Source organism: Impatiens glandulifera, chromosome 5 (assembly GCF_907164915.1).
Source record: "Impatiens glandulifera chromosome 5, dImpGla2.1, whole genome shotgun sequence".
Lineage (NCBI taxonomy): Eukaryota > Viridiplantae > Streptophyta > Magnoliopsida > Ericales > Balsaminaceae > Impatiens > Impatiens glandulifera.
Genome location: NC_061866.1, coordinates 6,912,251 through 6,936,832, shown reverse-complemented (window position 1 = coordinate 6,936,832; position 24,582 = coordinate 6,912,251). Strand labels below are relative to the sequence as shown.

General features: G+C 32.3%; 4 protein-coding genes across 4 annotated transcripts; 2 read left to right on the top strand and 2 right to left on the bottom strand.

Moving 5' to 3' along the window:
- Window positions 1–584: 584 nt before the first annotated feature.
- On the bottom strand, window positions 585–1,319 carry LOC124938943. Its single transcript, XM_047479464.1, has 3 exons — window positions 1,316–1,319; window positions 896–1,222; window positions 585–821 (listed from the first exon to the last, which is right to left on the bottom strand). The coding sequence occupies exons 1-3, from the start codon at window positions 1,317–1,319 to the stop codon at window positions 637–639; spliced, it is 516 nt and encodes a 171-aa protein (XP_047335420.1). The 3' UTR covers window positions 585–636.
- Window positions 1,320–5,246: 3,927 nt separating this feature from the next.
- On the bottom strand, window positions 5,247–6,177 carry LOC124940588. The gene is made up of 3 exons (XM_047481114.1): window positions 6,045–6,177; window positions 5,631–5,957; window positions 5,247–5,546 (listed from the first exon to the last, which is right to left on the bottom strand). Exons 1-3 carry the CDS (start codon window positions 6,112–6,114, stop codon window positions 5,362–5,364), a joined length of 582 nt encoding a protein of 193 aa, XP_047337070.1. The 5' UTR covers window positions 6,115–6,177; the 3' UTR covers window positions 5,247–5,361.
- Window positions 6,178–14,322: 8,145 nt separating this feature from the next.
- LOC124938942 lies at window positions 14,323–15,006 on the top strand. Its single transcript, XM_047479463.1, has 3 exons — window positions 14,323–14,326; window positions 14,408–14,734; window positions 14,807–15,006. The coding sequence occupies exons 1-3, from the start codon at window positions 14,323–14,325 to the stop codon at window positions 14,986–14,988; spliced, it is 513 nt and encodes a 170-aa protein (XP_047335419.1). The 3' UTR covers window positions 14,989–15,006.
- Window positions 15,007–19,274: 4,268 nt separating this feature from the next.
- LOC124938941 lies at window positions 19,275–19,954 on the top strand. Its single transcript, XM_047479462.1, has 3 exons — window positions 19,275–19,278; window positions 19,346–19,672; window positions 19,755–19,954. Exons 1-3 carry the CDS (start codon window positions 19,275–19,277, stop codon window positions 19,934–19,936), a joined length of 513 nt encoding a protein of 170 aa, XP_047335418.1. The 3' UTR covers window positions 19,937–19,954.
- Window positions 19,955–24,582: the final 4,628 nt, after the last annotated feature.

Here is a 24,582-nt window from a genome sequence, read left to right as displayed (position 1 = left end):
GTGACAAGAAAAACTAGCAAAGACGAAGAAGTCGGGACTCTATCCGGAAATATATCCCCAAAAGACATAAGGGTGACAAGAAAGAAGAAAAGAAAGAACAAGAGCAAAGACAAGAGAGACGAGTCCGATGAAATCAACCTCTATCGTCTTGTTTTAGTTGATTGATTGTTAGTTTCATTCCTTATTCACTTTTGCACTATGATTTAATGTCCGTGTGCGTTTTTAGGTCAACTGTGGATTCCTTATGCCCGTTGTGTGTTGACTTTGAGCTAACTGTTGTAAGCTCAATTTCAGCTCTTGTACTCTTTTTACCTTTTTCGGATCTTTTTAATTAATGACTTAAGCATTTTAAAAAAAAAATCTAAATAATTGACAAATCATCTTAATATCTAATATATTCAATTTGTCGCATTTAGGATCCGGTGTAAGTTTTAATTAAATATAACCAATGTAATTTGACTCAATTTAAGTTTCTTCAACCCGCGATCATCTATAAATTTATATTTAAAAGATGTCTCAAACAAATGCCATAGTATTAGTCCCACGAACCCAAAATGTACCTTTCCTTACAAGAATGAATTATTCATCAACACAAACAAAAACCACCATAGAATACAAAACAAATGTAAATATCTCTTAAAAGAAATGAGGGACAGGGGCAAAAGCCGGGGCAGAAGCCATATCTAGACCAGATGCAGTGGCAGAGGCCGGGCCAGGGGCAGATTCAATCGCGACTTGGCCTGCGCTCGAGCTCGATAGCTCCAACATTGCCCTGTGAGGGTTTGTCCTCTGTTTCTCACACAAATCAGGTAGAAACACTCCTACAAACATAATTAAGACTAATTAATTACTTCATTTATTATTAAATTGTCATATGTTTAATTTTAATAATTACCTTCCCCGGCTGCCAAGTTAAAGTAAAGATCAACAATGTTGGGACAATTATAAAAACAGTCCTTGGAACAGAGCATAGACGTAAATTGTGGCTCCAACAAAGCGTCGGATGATATTCCGACGGTTTTCCTGTCAACTCCACAAGCTGCGATGCAAGATTGGGTCTCAATATGCTCGGCCATCATCGGAACCACCACCTCCGACGAGCTGCACTGGAATTCCATTTGACCGTCTCCGTTCTTGAAATTCTCCAACAAACATCTCTTCCCCGATGATGCTACTGAGAATGCGCACACATCTACCGGCAAAGTCTCGCATATTATCTCACCTATGTATCATCCAAACATACATTCATTAATTAATTAGATAGTGATCATAAATTAATTAGATACAAGATTAATTAGAAACTTAGGATACTTACCCATGATTCCTTGGAGAAAGATGGAGCAAGATAATAAAAGGATCATCAACAAGTTGCTTGAAGAAGCCATGATGATCCAGAGAGATGGATGTTGGAGAATATATTGATGTTTAAACACCAAATAGGGGAGCTTGGTTTGGATGAATAATTTGGAGAGAAAGGAAAGGGGAGAATGTGTTTATATACAACTACAAGAATGGGTATTGGGTTTAGACTTTGGATTTTGGGGTTGGAGGAGATGAAGAGAAAGGGTGCGTGCATGATATTTTCCCACGTCTTCTAGTCGTGACTTGTTGTTCTCTTCTTTACTCCTTTAAATATTTTTTAATTAGTTTGAAAAATATTTTCCTTTTATTTGTAATAATATTTATTTTGAAAAGAATAAACTATGTTAAGTTTGTAAAAAGTGAAACTTTTTTATTTGTGCAAGGTTGGTGAATTAATATATAAGTAAAATTGTGACATTATTTTTTTTTAAATGAGATGTTTTTCATCAATTCCGGAATATAGCAAAAGTATAATGAACATTTGGGAGTGAAATAAAAACATACACTATTTTGAGTAATTATGATACATTATTTGAAAATTCAGAAACAACTTCATCCTTGAAACATCATTCATCATATCTTTGGTAACATCACAACTCGTATTTCTGAAATATCAAATACAAAGATTTTTGATGGCGCAAGTTACTATATAACTTAACACACTAGAAATGTTTTAAGATTTTTAGTATTTTGTCTTCAAAATTAAAAAAATATAGAAATATATAAATATAATAATGTTACAAAGAAGTTAATTAAATACAATGAAGAAAAACGAAATCACTGGAATACAAGGTTGATTCGAGTCATTGTTAGACACATTTCTCTTAAAACAATTTTATCGTCTCCCTTGTAGTACTGGAGTTTATTGTAGATTGTTGCTTTCTATGATACAACGAATCTTGTAGTGATTCAGAACTAGAACTACTACACAACATACTAGACAAAGTACTTTATTTGATCACTGAGTTTCAACATAAATAGTCGAGTCAAGAACTCGAAGAACACTCACAAAGATAGGGAAAGAACTTTTGGAATTTTAGAATAAGAAATGATAAGATTATATATTGAAAAAAATTAGAGTGAGACAATATATATATATATATATATAGCTAGAAGTTAAACCCTAAAATCATTTATCAATTTTTTTAATCTAACAGCCACTACTCCATTAATTCAATGCCATTAATTCAATGCCATTAATTCAATGGTTAGCTTTGATCTTCATTAGAAGAATGCAAGTTACATAATTTCAAATGCTAGGACTTAATAACAATAAGTATGTAGTTACAATAGCAATTAATATTTGTACACCGAACATTTTCCACCATATATTTATAATTAATTGGATTTATTTATTTAAAAAAATAATAATAGTAATAATAATGGACAAATGAATGATGATATTAAATATTTTAAAATGAATTTTTATCTATTTAACTTTGTTGTAGGTTTATGTTTGTTTTTGTAGATTGAAGATTGAAGAAAAAAATACACAATGTCAAGTCAAACAGAACCAGGCAAACTAAACAATGGACTCCCAAAAATAATAATTACAAACAACACCTAGCTTTTCTTTCCTTCTTCCCCGACAGTAAGTCCAGACCCATTTTCTTCTTCTTTCCTGTCGGATCCAGAAGAAAAAGAAGAATGGTAGGAGCTCCTTTGTGGAAACTCTAAAACGCCCATAAGCAGGCCAACAGCACGCGTTCCTCGCGACCTTTCCTCTTCTTCGTGAGAAATCCACTTTTTCTCTCCCGACGCCCTATATATATCAACCTAAGCAGGAGCTCCTTTGGGAAGATATGTAAACTCTAAATCGCTGGACGAAATCAAATCAACACGGGCGCCAATGAGGACGGACGTGAGGATCACGAGGCACTGCATGAGGAAACGTCTAGATAAAGGGGGTCGATGAACCATTCAAAAGAGGAGAGGAAGAGGAGCATCGACAGAGGGAGAGAGGCCGGATTTGGAGAGGAGAAAAACATAAGAGAGGGGGAGGCCCTGACTTTTAGATAATAGACTCAGAAAGGTTTGGGGGGAGGATATCTCAAATTAGACATGGAAAGGGCGATTGGATTCTGATACAAGGAAAGATCTCGGTACCATTCTTTGAGCTTCGCTACTCATTTACAGGAACTTACATTTTTTTTTAGATTTATGACTCGTGATAGTGACATAGACACATGCTCTAAGAACCAAATAATACAAAAAAACTAGACACATATTTAGATTTAGATATATCTTTAGACACATCCCTAAAATTGGATAAATAAATAAGGTGTATAATATTATTTTTTTTAAATGACCAATTTTTTAAAATAAAGATTGTAATGTGGCAGACACGTGAGACATAGTGTGGGAGCTCTTTCTCACGTGTAATCAAGCACAGAACCAAGAACAAAATCTTTAAAATACATTTGAACACGCAAAATATTTTCCTTTCATAACTTCTCGAGTATTAAATTGTGTGAGGACTCTAAAAAAGTAAATCTAGTTTAAATCGATATTATTTAAATACACTATAGTCAAGCCTATCATTTAAGTTCCAAGTCTCACTCGAGACTCAAGAGAAAGGTGATTTATGGTGCACGACCATCGAGTAACGAAAACCCTTTTCGGGAAAGGTCGATTTTTGGCGTTACAACATCATTTGTTAATTGCATCATTCAAGACATTAATGTTAATTATAACATTAACAAATTCATTTTTATTTGGATTAAATTTCACATTAATTCATATTTGAATTCGGTGTGAATTTTATTTATATTAAATTCACCATTAATTCAAATTTGAATTTAGTGTGAATTTCATTTGTTCAAATTTTCATTTTTATTTAAGTAATGAAATTAGTTTTATTCCATCCATTTTTATTAAAAAATTATTTGATAAAGATTAAATTTGTTGAGTTTTTAATTATTTGAATTCCGATTGAAAAGATAAATAATTGAATAGTTTAGTTTTAAGTAAACATTTCACTCAAAACTCACACTAAAAACATAAAGGATGTTTTCATTCTTTGATAACTAAAAGAAGAAGAGAAAATTTCTATTGATTTAGGAAACAAATGAGTATCATACTAAGTATTTAATAATTGAAGTTTTAAAAAAATATATTCAAAAGAATAAAAAATTACTTTTCAATTCTTATTAAAATATCTTTTAAGTTGAAGTGAAAAATTATGTTATGGAGTTCTCAAACTAACCCCCTTAAAATTATCAATCTCATTAAAATCGTTATAAGTGAAATTGAAACCATAAATTTGGGATTATTCCAATTTCTACCAAAATAAATAAATACACATATTATCAAACTATGGTTTAATATGTTTTTCTTTGTTTATGGGTAAAAAGTTTTAGATTTTAAAAAAAATATTAAATTTGTATTAACATGTGAGATGATATAAATGATTGAACTTGTTTGGAAATATATATAAGAATGAGTTTGCATTATCAAAATAAAAATCTGAAAACGATAATATTTTAAGATATATAATTTAATTAAACATGTACATTTATTCAAAAGTTTTGAGTTTGAGTCTTAATTTAAATTTTAATGAAAGTAGTGAATAATCCTTTTCAGAAACATATATATTTTTTTTTGGTATGTATCCTAATTTAATTTGATAACATTTAAAGATAAAACTTAATTAAACATAAATTTATTAGGTTTCCAAACCTAAAATCAAACCCAAAAAAAAAATAATCTACATATATGTCATTGATCCATGTAAGAGGATAGGACCCACATGGGTGCGATCGTAAATTAAAATAGGCCTAGAGGTCTTTGGGACCCAATTTTTCATTAAGGAAAGGCTTTTCAACGCTTTTTAGTCTTAAATTTTTTATTCTTAGCACAAAATAATTTATTAATAAAAATTTAACAGAAAATGAATATGAATTTATATTTATTAGATGTCACAAAAAAAATTGCCATAGTCCCAAGAACCCAAAATATAACTTTCATTACAACAATGAATTATTCAAATATAAATATCTCTTAAAAGAAATGAGGGGCCGGGGCAAAAGCAGGGGCAAAAGCCATATCGATACCAGAGGCAGAGACAGAGGCCGGGCTAGGTGCAGATTCAATCGCGACTTGGCCTGCACTCGAGCTCGATAGCTCCAACATTGCCCTGTGAGGGTGTGTCCTCTGTTTCTCACACAAATCCGGTAGAAACACTCCTGCAAACCAAATTAACACTAATTAATTACTTCATTTTAATCATTTATTATTAAATTGTCACAAATTTTAATTATAATAATTACCTTCCCCGGCTGCCAAGTTAAAGTAAAGGTCAACAATGTTGGGACAATTATAAAAACAGTCCTTGGAACAGAGCATAGACGTAAATTGTGGCTCCAACAAAGCGTCGGATGATATTCCGACGGTTTTCCGGTCAACTCCACAGGCTGCGATGCAAGATTGGGTCTCAATATGCTCGGCCATCATCGGAACCACCACCTCCGACGAGCTGCACTGGAATTCCATTTGACCGTCTCCGTTCTTGAAATTCTCCAACAAACATCTCTTCCCCGATGATGCTATTGAAAATGCGCACACGTCTACCGGCAAATTGTCGCAAATTATTTCACCTATATATTAATATATATCATCCAAACATACATTAATTAATTAGATAGTGATCATCACAATATTAATTGGAAACTTAGGATACTTACCCATGATTCCTTGGAGGAAGATGGAGCAAGATAATAAAAGGATCATTGAAAATTTGCTTGAAGAAGCCATGATGATTGATGATCAAGATAGATGGATGTTTAAACACCAAATAGGAGTTTGTTTTGAATGAATAGTTTGGAGAGAAAGGAAATGGGAGAATGTGTATATATTACAAGAATGGGCTAAGACTTTGGACTTTGAGAGTTGTGGGTCTTGTGGGAAGTGAAAAGAGAGGAGGGTGCATGGTATTTTCGCACGTCTTTCTAGTCGTTGTTCTTTTCTTACACCCTAAAAAAAATAGATTTTTCATATAATTCTAATTTCAATGGTCTAAAAAGAGGTTAACTCAAGAAGGTTCTAATTGATTTTATGTTAATCATGTTTTTGTGACTTTAGCTCTACCATCTTAATTAATTAAGGTAGTTATGCTCTAATTTATTTAATCATGTTTTTGTGACTTTAGCTCTACCATCTTAATTAATTAAGGTAGTTATGCTCTAATTTATTTGTTTCTCTCAATAGATCTAAATAAACAAATAAATTTACCCTTTTATAGATAAAAATAAATAAATAATACAAACAGATTGAATAAATAAAATAATATATACATTTTCAGATGAAAACAAACTCGTGATATTTTGATCTCTTAAGTCAACTTTTACCAAGGTAGCCCTTGGCTAGATTAAAGTAATATATGTTACTTAGACCTTAGTTGCTTGATTTTCCCTTCTTTACTCTTTTTTATTCATCTTATATATCTATTCATCTTGTATTTATTTTAATTTGTAAAAAATAATAAAATATTTTTTTTCATGACATACATTTTGTTAATTGATAATATATATTTATAAGTGAGTGCATTTGAATATAAGAGGTAGATATTATTATTTTTTCCTACATTAAGAGGAAGTTGTTGATGATGTTAATTATTGGCATCAAAGAAATATATTAACATAGTCCACACGCTCTATTAGTTGAAAAGTATATTTATAAATAAATAAATATAGTCCGAATTATTTTGGAAGTTTCTTTGGAATTTATGAAAGGCAAGAAACACGTATTATATTTAACAAGACGTGTTTGAATGGTCGCACGTATAGCTTTTTTTTCCAACTCATCAAATTAAGACATGCTAAATCATTAATGTGCACACATAAATTGATTCATCAATCTAGAAAAAAAAATAATAAATAAAAAAATAAATATATATATAATATGATAGCATAATTTCGAAAAGTCTGGATTGTCGGTTCGAATGCCGTGGTTAATTTGAATATATATGTGAGAATAAATGGATACTTAGGTCAGATTTTGGGTTGACTCGTTCATAAACTTAAAACGATTAAAAATAAAATTTAAAATACTATAAGTATGTTTCGAATTTGAAACCTAACTAAAAAATATAACTTTTTAACTAACTAGGTTAATAAGAATTTATATTTTAAATTTAACACCAAATTTAATAAATGTGGAATATTTTAACAATATAAGTTCACTAACTTGCAACCTAACACAACAAGTACAACTCTTTCACCAAGTGTGATTGTGATGTGGTTTTCGAAAGATAATGGGCAATTACAATTGAAAGTTGTTAAAAAATATGAATCAAATAATTGATTGACCAAAGTGTGATTGTGATGTGGTTTGTCGAGGGATAATAGGCAGATATCAATTGAAAGTGGTTAAAAAGTTTGAATCAAATATTTAATTGACTAAAGTGTGAGGTCACAATGATAGATATTAAAAAACATGATTCAAATATTTGATTGACCAAAATAAAAGTGTAAGGTCACGAGATAAAAGGTTCATTCGGAAAAAATATGTGATGAAATATGTAAAAAGATAAGTCGTTTTACCAAAATGAATAAAATATGGGATGAGAGTGTTCTATTTTTTATTTTAATATATTATTCGTGATTTATTAAAAAATTTAAACATTGAATACATATCGTTAATTTTTTTATTTATATTTTTATCCGTGTATGGAATCTTCCTAGTTGTAATTAATATTATTTAATAACATTTATAAAAATAACTTAAATTAAGTTTATAAGATAATATTATACAATTTATACTTTATATCCCCTTAAAAATAAGCATAAAAAGTTAATAATTTATATTCCCTTAGTAGTCCTAACACAAGAACATCTTATGTCCCCACCGCGACGTTATCACCTACACATGCACGTCCACCACCTGCACCATATGTTGGATGTAAATGTGATCAACTAAAGGAGGATGTCACATAGATTAAAAGATATAATTCTTATTAAAGAGAATCTAGATGACTCATAATATAGTTAACCAAATGGCCATATTATTAACCAAACTACATGTGATGTTGAAGTTGTTGCCTAATGTGACACGAATGGTGTGGTAGCTTGACGCGAAGCAATATTTTAATTGACGTAAAAAAAAATTTTATTGTGCATGAGAAGAATGAAAAAGAATTGCAGAAAAGGGAGAGGAAGGAGGGGGAGGAGGAGGAGACGAAGAAAGAGAAGGAGGAGCATGTGAAGAAGAAGGAGAAGGAGGATGACAAGGTAGAGAATAGGAAGGATAAGAAGAAGGAGAAAGACAAAGAAGATGAGAATGAGACGGAGGAGGTAGAGAAGGATGAAATGGTGCTCAACCAATTTGTGCGACACATGAAGACCAATTTAAGAAGGAAGGAGAAGTAGAAGAAGGAAAAAAAGGAAAATGAGAAGGATACAAAGGAAAAGTAGAAGGAGGAGAAGGAGAAGCAAAAGAAGCAGAAGAAGGAGTAGAAACAAAAGAATGAGAAGAAACAGAAGTAGAAGCATAAGCAAGAGAATGAGGAGGATGATCTAAAAAAAACAAGACTCCTCCGTCAATAACATTTGGGCGAAAGAGAAACAAGAAGTCGAAGAATGATGACTTGTTCACCAACCCTTCGGAAAAACAGATAAAGACAAATGATCCTTTAACGGTAAATCCCCTTCTAAAATTTGAAGAGAATTTGCTAACTGAATTGAATACATGGTTGTAAACTCTAGAGACCAAAAGTAAAACAAAGTATGTCAATATTAGCCCTGCAAACTCAGTATTCTTTAATAGATTTCTAAAAAGAAAATGGCTCCAAGATGTTGTATGTTTGGGTTTATATTGTTCATTATAATTGATCAGTCGTGAAGCGACCATACCATAGTAGTCATGCAATTGTTCATTAAAAATGGTATGGCCGCATCACGAGAAGTTAATATCGTAACGCGAAGTCATGCTCGTGACGCGACCATACAATTGAAGTCATGCAATTGTTCATTACAAATGGTATGGTCGCGTCATGAGAAGTCATGCTCGTGACACGGTCATAACCATTGAAGTCATGAAATTGTTCACTATAAATGGTATGGTAGATTGTATATAGTTCATATTGTATTGAATTTTTTTCCATCGTACAAGAAATCGATGCCAACTGCTTCCTTCTTAGAAAACGAATTGCCCTTTAGCCAAAGACATATAAGAACAATTTTACTATTGCTGATTGTATGCTCGCATGTAGGTTCAAACTACATAACCTGGAGTTTGCTAAAGATCCCGTCGAATTTTACATTGAGGACTTTATGGAGTATTACTTGGGTTCTCTAGATAGATATATGGTCACATGGAAATAAGTGGATGACATTTATATCCCCTAAACCTTGTTTGCTAATTTACCTAGAGTGCCACGTTTTCAACGATTTCATCTTCAACAACACATTGTTCTTCTTCGACAGTCGGTATATATTCATCGGAAAATTCTCTCAAATCGACTATGCCAGTCTCTTCCAACTTGGAATCACCATATGATGTCTTCCCAATACAATCTTTGTAGAGAACCTGTTCATTGAAGATAACATTTCTGCTACGAATGATCTTCCGAATTTGATTATCCCAGAAACGATAATCAAACTCGATATCACCATAACCAATGAATTTTTTTATTAGACTTTGGATCAAGCTTGCTCCTATCACATTCATTAATATGAACATATGATAAACAACCAAACACTTTCAAATAAGAAAGGTTTACCTTTTATTGCTCCAGGCTTCTTCAGAAATTCTGAATTTAAGAGGAATAGAGGGTTCCCTGTTTATTAAGTAGGCAACAGTATTTATAGCTTCTGCCCAGAAGGTTTTAGGCTGCCCTGCATACAATCTCATGCTTCTAGCACGCTCGTTCAATGTTCGATTCATTCGTTCAACTACTCCATTCTCTTGAGGCGTTCGAGGAACAATCTTTACTATACTAATCTCATTCACAACACAATACTCTTTGAAATCTGAATTGATATATTCACCTCCGTTGTCAGATCTCAAGCACTTAACTTTCTGATTTGTTTCATTTTCAACCAAAGTCTTCCATTTCTTGAAAATAGCAAATACTTCAGACTTATGCTTCATAAAATATACCCATACCTTTCTTATCGAATCATCTATAAACGTCACGTAGTATTGTGATCCGCCAATAGAAGAAACAGGTGCAGGTCCCCACACATCAATGTATACCAACTCTAGCCTTTCTTTCTTGAGATTCTTCACAATCTTTCAGAAACTCACCCGTTTCTATTTTCCAAGAATGCAGTTTTCATATAACTGATGTTCAACACACTTCAGTTCTGGAATCTGTCCATTCTTCAAAAGAATTTTCATCCCTTTTTCACTCATATGCCCCAACCTGCAATGTCACAACTCACTGTTCTTCGAGTCATCAACTACAGCAACAACTGTTTCTCTGCAAGTTGAAGTCATGTATAACGTTCTAGTTTTGTGACCTCGAGCAACAACTATTGATCCTTTAGTCACCTTCCATGCACCATTTCCACAAATGAAATTGTGACCTTCTTCATCAAGTTGTGTAACATAAATCAGCATTAAACCTAGAATGTGTCTCACCTTATTAATCTTCCAAACAGAACCATTTGGCATCTTCAATTTGATGTCCCCCAAGTCAACAATATCTATTGCTCACTATCTGCAAGATATACTTTCCCACAGTTTCCAGCCACATAATTCTTCATTAATTCTTTGTGAGTAGTGGTGTGGAAAGACGTTGATGAGTCCAAAACCATTAATCTATCGGGCTATCAACAGACAAAAGTAACGCATCAGTGACAGATTCTGTAACAACGTTGGCTGCATCATTTTTATCATTACCGTTTTTCTTTGTTGTTTTGCAGTTCCTCTTTAAATGACCATGTTTATCACAATTCCAACACTCAAATGTCCGCCCAGACTTGGACTGACTCCTCCTGCTCCGTGACATAGATCTGCTCTTACTTCGGTTGAAGTTTCTATCATTACCTCTACCACTGTTTTCCACATTCATAGTAGAATCTTTGAATGTTTCACCAGAATCAATTTTACGAACCTATTCAGCAAGAATACAATCTCTTACTTCAACAAATTTAAGTTTAGCATTTCCAGCTGAATTATTAATTGTTGCCCTCATAGGTTCCTAACTATTTGATAGAGATGCTAACAAAATTAGGGCACTAACTTCATCCCCAAAATCAATCTCAACCGATAACAATTGATTCACAATTGTATTGAATTCATTCAAATGAGTAGTGATAGAAGTACCATCAACCATTCTTAAGTAAAGAGTCTTCTCATTAAGTGTACATTGTTGTACAATGGTGATCTTCTTCTTTGCTACATTGTGAGCAACCGTCTTGGCTAGCATCAATCAGACAACTCCAAAAACTTGTCTATCAAGGAGTTTCCATTTAGCTTCATCCATCTTATCTGATTTCTCACTCAAAGGAACATGAAGCTTCTTTCCATAGAGATAATCTTTAATCTGCATTCTCCGGAAGGCATAATCTGTCTCATCGAATCTTTCAATGCCATGTCCTAAACTGTTCTCACTTGCCATCGTTTCCAATATTCAGATCTAGCCTAGCTCTTCTGATACCAGTTGTTAGGATTTGTATCTCCCAAATCCGACCTGTTTAAAACAATCTGTAAAAATGCAAGAAAGAAGAACACAAGAAGACACAGATTTATAGTGCTTCACTCAAATTGAGCTACGTCCACTTCAGCCACCACCAGATTTCACTATGAAGAAGAAAAGAAATACATAGATTTTTGCCTCACACTTTATCTCTCTAAAATTTTGTCTTAACAATGTAAACCTTAATAATCACATATTTATAGGGTAAATATTCAGGTAATAAACCTAAATAACTTTGGTCAGGCACAAGTCCAAACCAAAAAGAAAACCCAATAAACTCTAATTAACAATATAGAGTTTATTATAAGTGTAGGCTCAATAACTCAATAATAATTCAAATCGAATTTAGATATAATTGTAATTGATTATGCAAATTATAAATATAGATATTGTGAAAATTATTTTAGTACGAAATTTAATATGTTATTGCAAAAAGTATTGCGTAACATAATTTTATAAGCCAATGCAGTTTTTGTTAAATGTACGTTTTCATATAAATAGCGTGGGTATTGCAGTATTTGTTAAATATATTTTTTAAAGAAAAATGTAAATTTTATTGCTTCATTTTCATATATTTGTTATGGCTATTATGAAACATATTGTTGTTCATAATTTTATACGTTATTACAGTTGAATATATTTTTATTTTAAATAGATTCATCATATATAAATTTCTATTGCAAAATATTAGATTTATTAATAAAACATATATTGCAAATCTTATGAAAAATATATATTAATCATGGTTAGTTATAGTTTCAGAAAAAATGGGTGTAAAGCAATAAGGTATTTGCAATGTTTAGCGGTTACATGTAAATGTGGTTGCCGAACTAATGATAGGGGAAATGCTAAAGACAATTTTTAATGCAAAAGTAATTGCACTACACATTTGACATATCTAGCTTGTTTGACATTTGATGTTGGATTATTTGGAATTTTATTTGTTTTATCTTTTATAAAAAAATGTTTTATGAAAAATTAATTATTTTAATTTTAATAGATCCATTTATTATAAAGTTTTCTTATACTTCAAATTTAAATATTAAAAATATATTTTATTATTTTAATTAATTAATTGAGTATACGAATCGAATGATTGAAAATAAAATAAAAGTAATATGTGAATTTTCTAGTAAAAGACTCAAAATCAGACAAGCTCTTAGTATTACTCCTCTTTTGTTTAGTGATAACTCTTAAGAATTTTTTTAATAGAAGAACCAACTTTTCATATGATTCAAGTTAGTTATCTTAGATTTTCCTCTTAGACGAAAACTATGGTGTTGATTTTTGCTCTCGAATTGTTTTTACAAATTCTCGCACAAAAGATATTAGTCTTCTTGAACTTGTAAGTTAAATATGCCTTATAAAGAAGACGTCTTATAATTTATCGGTTTACTAGTATTTCAATTTCCAAGTTGTAGGATACTTTATACTGTTTTGAGAGTTTTATATTCGTGATTTGTTATATAATATTTAGTTTTTACTTTTATAGTTTGTAAATGGGCTTGTGATATATGATTTCATCGTCATAAATTATGTAATAAGATTTGTACTACACTATTTGTTTTAGGTTTCATATCATAATTAAATGATTAATGAAAATTGTTTTACCTTTATTATTTGGCAAAGTAATGTTTATAGACTAATATTAGAATGTATTCACACTTTATTCTTCACTAGTAAAACAAGACATATACCGATTGGATATCCAGTTGGTATTTAACATAAATCGGTTGAAATGAACATTCTCAATAAGCGAGATTTACAAAAAAAAAGGGGCAATGCCAACCGACATATATCCCGATTAATATCCATTGGTAAATCTTCCTTAGGTTTACATAAAAATAAAAAAATAGGTATAGGTTGGCAAACTTATTCTCTCAAAGAAAAAATTGATCTTAATGCTCACCTTTTATACAAATAAAAAAATTAACTTTTATAAACTTAATTAACATAATTTTCTTTTCAAAATAAATATTATTACAAATAAAAGAACAATATTTTTCAAACTAATAAAAAATTATTTGAAGGAGTAAAGTAGAGAACAACAACTCACGACTAGAAGACGTGGGAAAATATCATGCACCCTTTCTCTTCGATATCTCCCCAACCCCAAAGTCCAAAGTCTAAGCCCATTCTTGTATATATACACATCCTCTCATTTGATTTCTCTCCAAATTATTCATCCAAACCAAGCTCCTATTTGGTGTTTAAACATTCAATCCTCCAACATCCATCTCTTAATTTGGATCATCATGGCTTCTTCAAGCAACTTGTTGATGATCCTTTTGTTATCTTGCTCCATCTTTCTCCAAGGAATCATGGGTAAGTATCCTAAGTTTCTAATTGAATTTTTTATGATCACTATATAATTAATTAATGAATGTATGTTTGGATGATACATAGGTGAGATAATATGCGAGACTTTGCCGGTAGATGTGTGCGCATTTTCAGTAGCATCATCGGGGAAAAGATGTTTGTTGGAGAATTTCAAGAACGGTGACGGTCAAATGGAATTTCAGTGTAGTTCGTCGGAGGTGGTGGTTCCGATGATGGCCGAGCATATTGAGACCCAATCTTGCATCGCAGCCTGTGGAGTTGACCGAAAAACCGTCGGAATATCATCCGACGCTTTGTTGGAGCCACAATTTACTTCTATGCTCTGTTCCAAGGACTGTTTTTATAATTGTCCCAACATTGTTGATCTTTACTTTAACTTGGCAGCCGGGGAAGGTAATTATTATAATTAAACATATGACAATTTAATAATAAATGATTAAATGAAGTAATTAATTTGGTTTGCAGGAGTGTTTCTACCGGATTTGTGTGAGAAACAGAGGACAAACCCTCACAGGGCAATGCTGGAGCTATCGAGCTCGAGCGCAGGCCAAGTCGCGATTGAATCCGCTCCTGGCCCGGCCTCTGCCTCTGCCTTCGGTCTCGATGTTGCAACTGCCCCGGCTTTTGCCCCTGCCCATCATTTCTAGATATTTATTTTTGTATTCTATGCTGGTTTTGGTATCTATTGATGAATAATGCATTGGTGTAAAGAAAGGTACATTTTGGGTTCGTGGAACTATACCTATACAGGCTATACGCAATTTTTGGTGACATCTTTTAAATATAAATTCATATTCATTTTCTGTTTTGAATTTTTATTAAAAAATAAGGCTAAGTATATTTTTTTCTGTTAATAATAAAATGCTTAAGACTAAGAAGAAAAGGTAAAATCTATATAAGGGATTAGTCCCGCATGCCTCTTCTATTATAATTATGGAAAATGTCATACGTAAAAAATTGGATAAAAGTGTCAAATTTATTACTCATAAAATTATATCTATGCATACAATTGTCAAATTTATTCAACATCATAGAATCTCAAACTCTATTAAAATTCCGCATAGAAGTCCTTGCAATGTTATATCCACATGTTTTTTTATAGACAAATTTTATCATTTCAAACCGACTTTATCATCAAATAATAAAATTAAAATATATACCTTCCTTAATTAACCATCCTGTTCTTCCAATCTTCACGGCAGCGCATACCTAATTTAACCTTTTACCTACCGCTCTAATCTTAGCCGTCACTGCGACCTCCCCCAACTTCTAAACTTCGCCATCACGCGACCTTTCTAAGCTTATGATCTTTGCCTTCACGCGAGCTCCCCAAGTTTATGATCTTCGCCGTCATCGCAACCTCTTTTCTCTCATACCGTCGCACCTCTCAACTTTCGTGACCACTTTTGTTGTCTCTCCCTTATATGGACAAACTTGAAAATTTGTAAATCATTTCCAATGTTTTATTTTTGAAATGCTGAGTAAAGAGAACTGTGTTTGCACTCTGCAGTGTCCTCTTGACTTCAACCACATGGAATTGACAACCTTTAAAAAAATTGTAAACATGTTCATGATGTTTTTAATTAATGTTGTTTGAATAATAGCTATGATAACTTACTTGAATATTTGTCATGACTAAAACATTATATATTGTTTTTGATGGGTATCACCATATCTTCGCGAATTTATGATGATTGAATACTATTTTATCTTTTTAATATAGATAGCAAACATTTGTAATGAGAGAAAATAAAAGTTAATTGATTTTAAGTATTGAATTCTAAATCTTAATCAAATACTTTACTATGGTTGTTTCATCGTGTATATTACTGAGTATATATTACTGCTCACCTTAAAACCCTCATCTTGTAAACTAAGAAAAAGAAAGAACCTTTAGCTCCTTGAGAGCCTTGGGAAATCCTCCAACCCCTATCCAAATATCCAATAATACCTAGTTTTTCATTTTTCTAGCAAGAACTTATACATAAAGAGATATTTTATGATTGAAATGCTATCAACATAGAGCAAACACTCTATTTTTACACTCAAATAATTAAAATAAATATACTCAAGTATAGTATAATGATCATATTTGAAGACTATGCTTTTTAAAATAATTAATTAATTCGCGAACTAACCCTCCTTGACCTATTTTTCCTCATACTAACCCTCCTTTGACCTATTTTGGATGAATTAAAATGCAACTTTTTAATAAGACTCAAAATTTTCAAAATACAACACTTTAACAACTCTCAGCTCGAAAAATGCGAATTTTGAATATAATAATAGGAAAATACTTTAGGGTCAGGAGAAAATATAAGAAATTATTTTTCACCCGAAGGGCCACTGGAAAACTGCCGTACACGGCGGCTCGTGGCGGTCAGTAGAGGTCGGATTCGGGTGAAATCGGTCGCCTTAATCTAGCTAGTCAATGTTCTTAGTTGACCCAACACCGCGCTCTCTATCATTAGTCATTGAGTTATGGGATGATCTAGGTTCAAATTCTATGTTGTCCCTCCATTACTACTAAGTTTATTTATTTATTTATTATTAAAATATTTTGGTTTAGTTAAAATTGGGCTTTTTTAATTTGGTTTGGATGGTTCTGATAGACTAGGACAAAGTTGAGGAATTATTTCATCTTAAAAAAGTGTAGATTTTGGTATATTTGACCTGTTCATCGTTTCGATCACTCGCGGTTTTTCAGTGGGAGTCCGTCGACGCCTTCCTCGAATGAATGACGACCATCGTGTGGTGTCACCTTGCGTTACAAGGAGTTTCGTTGTTGACTTCATTTCGCAGTTGAATGACTAAAAATGAAAATCTAGAGGAGACACCTGCTATTGTCGCTTGAAGACCATCTTGAGGAAGAAGACACGCACCACCATGGTGGTCCGCGCCTGTTACTACGACCCACCCGCGCCTTGGTCCTTTACCAACTACCCTAAGCCAATGTTGTCAAACTCATGAGTCAACTCGTGAACTTGTTCAAGTTTACGATTCAACTCAAAGAAAATGAGTCACGAGTTGTAATAACTCGTTAGGGTGTAGAATCAGTATTCACTCGCAAGTTGATGTTGGGTTTTGGGCTCATATTTAATTAGAGTTTATATATTGTAATTGGGCTTTAAACCTTTATTGGGCTTAGGAGTAGTAGTTTAGTTTTTTGTTTTTGATGTACTCTTATAAATAGAGACATTGTAACATAGGTTACTTGGACCATTATTCCATGGAATATCAATAGAATGGACGACTCCCCGAGGATGTAGGCATTGTTGGCCGAACCTCGTTATATCTTGTGTTTTTATTTTTCTTTACCATTTTATCTTTATATCATCTTTTATTGCGTGTTTAGATTAGATCGTTTCTCAACAGTTGAATCGATCAACTTGCTAAAATCGTAGAAATTGGAAAAGTTGTATAATGCTGATTGAGATAGAAAGATATATATGGATTCATATAAGATGGAGAGAGAAAAAGATAGATGTTCCGAACATGATTTTCTCTTTAACTTTTTTACATTTATACATTTCTCTAATTTTTTACCTGATAATTTTTTTTCATAGTGATTTATTTTTTTCACGTGGGGGTCGTTGGGGAGTTGTAGCATCGCTCTCCCTGTCATTATTCTAACTCATAAATCAACTCTTTTGAGTCCCATTTTGAGTAGAACCTCGAAGAATGGTTAACTCGAAACTCAACCCTAAAGTTGGGTTTGGGTATTCCTGTCTTAAGTTTAATTACCATGCATGACTTGGTTGCTGGGTGCTGGTGGTGGTCATGTCGATTGTTCAACCCTTAGGACCAGATTTCAGTCACTCCGATTTTTTAATTTATGCAAAAACAAACCCATTGATTAACAATAATAATAAATATATTTGATTTAATTAATCTATTATTTAGCCTCTTTATTTATTTATTTATTTATTTGTATACTCGAGTTTTATTTATTATTTAAAATAGTTCAAAATTTTAATTATTTTGGGAATTTATTAATACGGCACAATTTTTTGAAATAATTTCTTATATTTTTAATCTTGCACTTATATGAACATTAGAAATATAATTTATCTCGAAAATATTTTTAAAATATATAATTGTAAAGTAAAAAAATGAGTGTCTATAAAGTTAAACTGGGATCTCATATACCCAACACTCTCAAAAACGTTATCTATATAGTAAATGTGTCTCCTTTCAATTCTTGTTTTATTCAAACCCTAAACAAAATTGAAACATCAAATATGTTAAACTCCAAAAGTGGGGGAATATAGTGTAGAAAGTTGAGACCTTATTGTGTTTAAACATCATCTAGTCCAATCGACTCAAAATCTTCTTGATTGTACAAGCTAAAAAAACTGTCAAATCCAATAGAGAATGTAAATAAAACTGACTGCAAATAAAGCAAACTAAGAACAACTATGAGAATGATTTGAGAGCAAAGATACATGCATAATGTGAATCAAAATAGGTATCTTGACAAACTTGTACTTTTAAAAAAAAAATCTTGATCTTCATGCTTATCTCACACAAATAAAAAGTTTCACATTTTAAAAACCATACAACAAAATTTCTTTTCAAAATAATTATTGTTACAAGTAATAGAATAATACTTTCAAACTAATAAAAAATATTTAAAGGAGTAAAGAACAGAACAACAAGTCACGACTAGAAGACGTGGGAAAATATCATGCCCCCATTCTCTTCATCTCCTCCAACCCCTAAGTCCAAAGTCTAAAACCCAATACCCATTCTTGTATATAAACACATTCTCCCTTTTCCTTTCTCTCCAAATTATTCATCCAGACAAAGCTAGGTATTTGGTGTTTAAACACATTCAATTCTCCAACATCCATCTCTCTGGATCATCATGGCTTCTTCAAGCAAATTTTCGATGATCCTTTTATTATCTTGCTCCATCTTCCTCCAAGGAATCATGGGTAAGTATCCTAAGTTTCTAATTAATCTTGTATCTAATTAATGAATGTATGTTTGGATGATATATAGGTGAGATAACATGCGAGACTTTGCCAGTAGATGTGTGCGCATTCTCAGTAGCATCATCGGGGAAGAGATGTTTGTTGGAGAATTTCAAGAACGGAGACGGTCAAATGGAATTCCAGTGCAGCTCGTCGGAGGTGGTGGTTCCGATGATGGCCGAGCATATTGAGACCCAATCTTGCATCGCAGCCTGTGGAGTTGACCGGAAAACCGTTGGAATATCATCCGATGCTTTGTTGGAGCCACAGTTTACTTCTATGCTCTGTTCCAAGGACTGTTTTTATAATTGTCCCAACATTGTTGATCTTTACTTTAACTTGGCAGCCGGGGAAGGTAATTATTATAATTAAACTTATGACAATTTAATAATAAATGATAAAATGAAGTAATTAATTAGTCTTAATTTGGTTTGCAGGAGTGTTTCTACCTGATTTGTGTGAGAAACAGAGGACAAACCCTCACAGGGCAATGCTGGAGCTATCGAGCTCAAGCGCAGGCCAAGTCGCGATTGAATCTGCTCCTGGCCCGGCTTCTGCCTCTGCCTTCGGTCTCGATGTTGCAACTGCCCCGGCTTTTGCCCCTACCCATCATTTCTAGATATTTATTTTTGTATTCTATGCTGGTTTGGGTATTTATTGATGAATAATGCATTGATGTAAAGAAAGGTACATTTTGGGTTCGTGGGACTATACGCAATTTTTTGTGACCTCTTTTAAATTTAAATTCATATTCATTTTCTCTTGAAATTTTGTTAATAAATAATGGTAATCATATTTTTTTCTATTAATAATAAAACGCTTTAAGACTATGAAGAACAAATTAAAAATTTATACAAGGAATTGGTCCCACATAGGGGCATACTTCTTCTATTTTAATTAGGGAAAAATATCAATTTTATGTAAAAGGTTGGATACATGTGTTAAATTTATTATTTATGTCTTAAAATTCTATCATATGATAAAATGAAAATTTATTAAATATGATAGAAGTCTCGAACGATGTTAAAATTCCGCACACCTGTCCCTGCCGTGTCAAATCAACATGTTTTTTAGACAAATTTTACCATTTTAAACAAACCTTATCATCAAATAAAAGAATTTTACTATTTTCAAGAAAAAATATTATGATCTTTTTATTGTTGTTTGAATAATAGCTACGATAACATACCTCAATATTTGTCATAACTAAAACTTTATTGTTTTTGATGGATTTCACCCTTTCTTTGCAATATTTTCAAATTTATGATCATTGAATATTATTTTATCTTTTCAATATAGATTGCAAAACATTTTTAATGTGCGAAAATAAAAGTTAATTGATTTGAAATACTGAACCGTAAATCCTAATAAAATACTTTACTATGGTTGTTTCATCGTACTGCTCTCCTTGAAACCCTCATCTTGTAACCAATTTTTCTACAAGATCACAAGCACACATGATAAACTAAGAAAAACAAAGTACCATTAGCTCCTAGAGAGCCTTGGGAATGCCTCCAACCCCTATCAAAGAATACTTATTTATTTTTGGTTTTTCAAGCAAGAACTTATGCATAAAGAGATATTTCCTATCAACATACAATAAAGTTTGTACGTGTTTAAAATGCATCAGGCTATAGACACTATTTTTACACTCAAATAATTAAAATAAATGTATTTGGTCTAGTATAATGATCATATTTGAAGACTATGCTCGAGGATTTAAAATAATTAATTAATTCGCGAACTAGCCCTCTTTGCTTTGGTCTATTTTTTTTTGGAAAAAATAAAAAATGGGAAAACGAATTAAGTATGTATCCCGCAAACACACTTAATCATTTAACCAGGCGCAGAACTTACCGTCTGAAGGGCTCGAACCCAGGAACTTAGGGTTAGTACCTCGTTTGGGTGAATTAAAAGGCAACTTTTTCATAAGACTCAAAATTTTCAAATTATAACACTATATCAATGCTCAGTTAAAAAAATGACGAATTTTGAGTATAATATTGTTTTTACGTTTTTCAATAAAAATGATTTAGGTGTCAAAATAATATATATATAAAAATATTTTTCACCCGAAGGACTATTGGAAAAATGTTGTACATAGCGGCTCGTGGCGTTCGGTGGAGGTCGGATTCGAGTAAAATCGGTCGAGTTAACACTAGTCAATGCAAGTCAACCCGGGGGTCAACGTGCCTAGCTCAAACAAAGGAACGTAAATGGGCGAACAATTAAAATATTTGGCGTGACCACGTCATCGTCGTCTTAGGCCAGCAGTTCGCTAGGTTCTTCATTGGGCGCTCATCAGATTTTGGGTTAATGAAGAACACTTCTTCATTTGGTCATTTAAATTTTGGAAAATGCGACTGCGTACTATCTTTTTCAAAAAAAGCGTTTAGAGCTCAATTCTTAACCATTTTGAGTAATTCGGGTTTGATTGAAAAGCTAAGAGAGTTATCTACAATAGAAAAAATGTCAATTTTATATATAAAGTGGATGAATGTGTCAAATTTGTTAATAAAGTTACAAAATTTTATTTATGTATACAAACTTGAGAGAATGTGTCATATTTATCGATTTAATGGAAATAAAATTGACGTCATATTTATCGATTTAATGGAAATAAAATTGACGACGTTAGTTTTTGACAAGTGTATTCGGTGACTATGATTTTATATTAATTTTTTTAATCAATGCATCATCCACATGGTATATTCAAATTGATTAGGTTGAAACATTCAAAAGTTCTACTCTAAATGTTGAGAATAGGGGTAGAGATAATGATAGAAATTCCGACCAAGAACATATCCATGTCGAGAAATAGGAGGAGTTAGTCAAATTATGAGCGGACATTTGATTGTTAGAATTTTGGTAAACATAGTCACTTAAAGAGGAACTACAAAGCACCGAAGAGAAATGATGATGATAAAAATGATATAGCCAACGCAATTATAGAATCATTAATGCGTTGCTCTTGTTAGTTGATAGCCCGATAGACTCATGAGTTTTGAATTCGGAAGCGTCTTTCCACACCATTGCCCACAAAACATTAATGGAGAACTACGTGACTGGAAACTACGGGAAAGTTTATCACGTAGATGGCGAGCCACTAGATATTGTGGGTATGGGTGACATCAAATTGAATATTGAAAACGGTTCTGTTTAGAAAATTAATAAGGTGAGACACATTCTAGGTTTAATGCACAATATGATTTCTTTTACACAGTTTGATGACAAAAGTCACAATTTCAGTTGTAGAAACGGTTCGTAGAAGATGACTAATGGAGCAATAATTGTTGCTCGAGATCACAAAACTTGAATGTTATAAATGACTTTAACATGTAGAGACAACTAATGTGTTGTAGATGATGACTCAAAGAATAGTGAATTATGGCATTGCAGGTTAGACTATATGAGTGAAAATGGATGAAAATCTTTTGAAGAATTGTCAAATTCTAGAACTGAATTCTTTTGAACATCATTTATGCAAAAACTACATTCTTGGAAAACGGAAACTTGTGAGTTTCTTTAATAATGGGAAGAAGCTTAGGAAGAAAAGCTAGAGTTGGTACACATTAATGTCTAGAGACTTGCTCCCATTTCTTCTATTGGTGGATCACAATACTACGTGATATTTATAGATGATTTGACAAAAAAAAATTGAGTTTACTTTATGAAGAACAAATTTATTGTATTTGTTGTTTTCAAAAAGTGGAAGTCTTTAGTTGAGAATGAAATAAATCAGAAGGTTAAATGCTTCAGATGTAACAACGGAGCCAAGTACATCAATTCAGATTTCAGAGAGTTTTGTGTTGTGAATGTGATAAGTATGGTGAAGACTTTCCCTGAACATCTCAAGAGAATGGAGTAGATGAACTGATAAATCGAACATTGAACGAGCATACTAGAAGCATGAGATTGCATGTTGGATTGCCTAAAACTTTTTGGGCAGAAGCTATCAACATTGTTGCCTACTTGATAAACAGATGACCCTTTGTACCTCTTTAATTTAGAATTCCAGCAGAAGTTTGGAGCAATAAAATTGTAAACATTTCGTATTTTAAAGTGTTTAATTGTTTATAATATGTGCATATTAATGAATGTGATAGAAACCAGTTTGATCTAAAGTCTAATAAGTGTTTTTCATTGGTTATGGTGATATCGAGTTTGGTTATCATTTCTGGGATAATTAAAATCGAATGATCATTCGTAGTAGGAACGTCGTTTTCAATGAACATGTTTTTTACAAATATTGTGTTGGGAAGACATTAGATGGTTATTTTAAATTGGAAGAGACTAGTGCGGTTGGTTTGAGAGTTTTTATAACTAAACATATACCGATTGTCAAAGAATACCAATGTGTTCTTGAAAAATAAATTGTTGAGAACGTGACTTTAGAGGCAAATAAGTAAACATCGGTTATACAATCGAGAAGATCGTCAAGAAAAAAAATTGAAAACTAGTCGAGCGGTGGTCCCCATCTTTGAACTATATCTTGTTGAAAGATAGAGGCGAACCTGAATGCTACGAGTAAAAAATACAATCTGATGAATCAGTTAATTGAGAGTCTGTGATGAAAGATGAAATGAACTCTTTGATATCGAAATAGGCTTAGGAGCTCACCGATCTACCAAAACGAAATAATACACTTCACAACAAATGTATCTTCAAGATTAAAAAAGAATATGACAAAACCATGAGGTACAAGGCAAGGTTGGTTGTGAAATGATTTCAACAAAAAGTATTGACTACAACGAGATCTTCTTTCACGTAGTTAAATTGATGACAATCAGAACTATAATGAGATTGGTTGTGAAAAAAGACCTTTATCTTCAACAAAAGGATGTCAAAACTGCTTTTCTTCATGGTGATTTGAATGAAGAGATTTACATGCGACAACCACAAGGCTTTGAAATCAAAGGAAAAGATGAACTTGTGTGTAAGCTTTAGAAGAGTCTGTATGGTTTAAAACAGGCTCCAAGACAATGGTACAAGAAGTTCAATAGCTTCATTAGAAGTAACAATATTTTGAGGTGTGAAGCAGATCATTGCTGCTATATCAAGAGGTTTGATAAATCATACATTATTCTGCTCTTTTACGTTAATGACATGTTGATTGCTGGAGCAACCTTGTATGAGATTAACAAGCTAAAGAAAGAGTTGTCTGAAAAGTTTGCAATGAAGGATTTGAGTGCTGCAAAACAAATCCTTGGGATAAGAATTTTCAGAGATAGAGAAGTTCTCCAGCTTTCACAAGAAGAATATGTG

Excerpts from the sequence above, each read along its gene's own strand:
- LOC124938942 (XM_047479463.1), top strand. Across the intron at positions 14,735-14,806 it reads TAACTTGGCAGCCGGGGAAG|GAGTGTTTCTACCGGATTTG; the intron begins GTAATTATTATA and ends TTTGGTTTGCAG.
- LOC124938943 (XM_047479464.1), bottom strand. Across the intron at positions 822-895 it reads TAACTTGGCAGCCGGGGAAG|GAGTGTTTCTACCTGATTTG; the intron begins GTAATTATTAAA and ends TTATGTTTGTAG.
- LOC124940588 (XM_047481114.1), bottom strand. The coding sequence starts at position 6,114 with ATGGCTTCTTCAAGCAAATTTTCAATGATCCTTTTATTATCTTGCTCC. Across the intron at positions 5,958-6,044 it reads CTTCCTCCAAGGAATCATGG|GTGAAATAATTTGCGACAAT; the intron begins GTAAGTATCCTA and ends ATTAATATATAG. Across the intron at positions 5,547-5,630 it reads TAACTTGGCAGCCGGGGAAG|GAGTGTTTCTACCGGATTTG; the intron begins GTAATTATTATA and ends TTTGGTTTGCAG.
- LOC124938941 (XM_047479462.1), top strand. Across the intron at positions 19,673-19,754 it reads TAACTTGGCAGCCGGGGAAG|GAGTGTTTCTACCTGATTTG; the intron begins GTAATTATTATA and ends TTTGGTTTGCAG.